This window comes from Lottia gigantea, assembly GCF_000327385.1.
Source record: "Lottia gigantea unplaced genomic scaffold LOTGIsca_3927, whole genome shotgun sequence".
Taxonomy (NCBI): domain Eukaryota; kingdom Metazoa; phylum Mollusca; class Gastropoda; family Lottiidae; genus Lottia; species Lottia gigantea.
In genome coordinates this window covers 1-2,093 of record NW_008709349.1, presented here as the reverse complement: position 1 = coordinate 2,093, position 2,093 = coordinate 1, and the positions used below count along the sequence as shown (strand labels likewise).

Sequence of the window (2,093 nt, the reverse complement as noted above, 5' to 3'; positions counted from 1 at the left end):
TTATCTATAAAAGTAAGTAATAAATACTTACAATAATTTATCTATAAGAATTATAGAATTCGATTTAGTTCAGTGCATATTAGCATCACAATTATTGTAAACATAACTTTAACCCTGTGCCAGTGCCTTATATTGAATAGTAACTGGTTACTCTTCAATCACCCTAATCTCTATAAAAGTAAGTAATTTTCACTTCTAATAATTTATCTATAAAATTAATTAATTATTACTTCCAATGATTTATTTATAAAAGTAAGTAATAAATATTTCCAATGATTTATCTATTAAAAAATACTTTCAATAAATTCATACGTTCCACATCTATAAAAGGTAAGTGTAAGTAATTAATACTTCCAGCAATCTATCTATAAAAGATGAGTAATTGATCCTTTCAATAAGTACTTAATACTTTAAATAATCTATAAAAGGTAATTAATACTTTCAATAATTTATTTGTAAAAGGTAAGTTATTAATACTTCCAACAAATTATCTATAAAAGGTAAGTAATTATTCAATTAAATTTCAATAAGTAATTAATACTTTCAATAGTGAATCTGTAACAGGTAAGTAATTGATACTCTCAATAATTTATCTGTAAAAGGTAAGTAATTATTACTTCCAATAATTTATCTATAAAAGTAAGTAATTATTACTTCCAATAATTTATTTATAAAAGGTAAGTAATTATTACTTCCAATAATTTATCTATGAATAGTAAGTAATACTTTCTTAATACTTTCAAAAATTTATTTATAAAAGTAAGTAGGTAATTATTACTTCCAATAATTTATCTATAAAAGTAAGTAATTATTACTTCCAATAATTTATCAATAAAAGTAAGTAATTATTACTTTCAATGATTTATTTATAACAGTAAGTAATAAATAATTCCAATGATTTATCTATTAAAAAATACTTTCAATAAATTCATACGTTCCACATCTATAAAAGGTAAGTGTAAGTAATTAATACTTCCAGCAATCTATCTATAAAAGATGAGTAATTGATCCTTTCAATAAGTACTTAATACTTTAGATAATCTATAAAAGGTAATTGATACTTTCAATAATTTATTTGTAAAAGGTAAGTTATTAATACTTCCAACAAATTATCTATAAAAGGTAAGTAATTATTCAATTAAATTTCAATAAGTAATTAATACTTTCAATAGTGAATCTGTAACAGGTAAGTAATTGATACTCTCAATAATTTATCTGTAAAAGGTAAGTAATTATTACTTCCAATAATTTATCTATAAAAGTAAGTAATTATTACTTCCAATAATTTATTTATAAAAGGCAAGTAATTATTACTTCCAATAATTTATCTATGAATAGTAAGTAATAATTTCTTTATACAAGATAAGTAATAAGATCTTCCTCATAATTATAGAATCAGTGATGTTGGTCAGTCAATAGCATGTTGGGCTGTCGTCTGCATCATGGTTAAATGCAGTAGATCCTTAAGGCAAGTAAATATATCTGATTCCTTTATCAGCATTGGATTTAGATAGTTATTTTTATATTTCAGGTAAAAATGTTTGGACTTTTGATACAAGCAGCTTTGGCAGCAACAAACAAGATGGCAACCGGAGAGTTGGACGTGGCAACAAAGGGAACAAATCAACCAATCTTAATACAGTCTGTGATACATCACCAACTACACCAAACGCTCCACCTCCCAAGAAACACTGCAGATCATTGTCTGTGCCACCAGATCAGTCAATGTCGCCATGGCAACCGATTATATATAAGCCAATTCCTGTGATTTATAACAAAGATTTTAACCTTCATTCCACTAAATTTAGTGCTCAAGGTCCGGTGAAAGATGCGTCTGCATCAACAAGATCAAATTTTACAAAAAGTTTTTTTCATTCTGCCTCGCCAGTAAGTGTTGACAGTGGTCATGTGACATCATCAGACTTTCAAACACCACCTGGATCTCCAATACCTCGGCCAGCGTCTGCTATGAGTGAAATATCCCATTATTCCTGGTTTGAACACAGTCCTGTCAAATTTGAAATTAACAGATTTGAAATTCTACAGAACCGCAGTCTTTCATGTGAGGATAGAATCTCTAGTGGACCAATTTG

The 2,093-nt window shown here is 26.9% G+C and overlaps 1 protein-coding gene across 1 annotated transcript; it reads left to right on the top strand.

Moving 5' to 3' along the window:
- Positions 1–894: 894 nt before the first annotated feature.
- Positions 895–1,887, top strand: LOTGIDRAFT_176783 (hypothetical protein; the record flags this gene model as incomplete). Its single annotated transcript, XM_009059530.1, has 2 exons — positions 895–952; positions 1,532–1,887. Coding segments are annotated over 2 exons (414 nt in total), but the record flags the coding sequence as incomplete, so codon positions are not given.
- Positions 1,888–2,093: the final 206 nt, after the last annotated feature.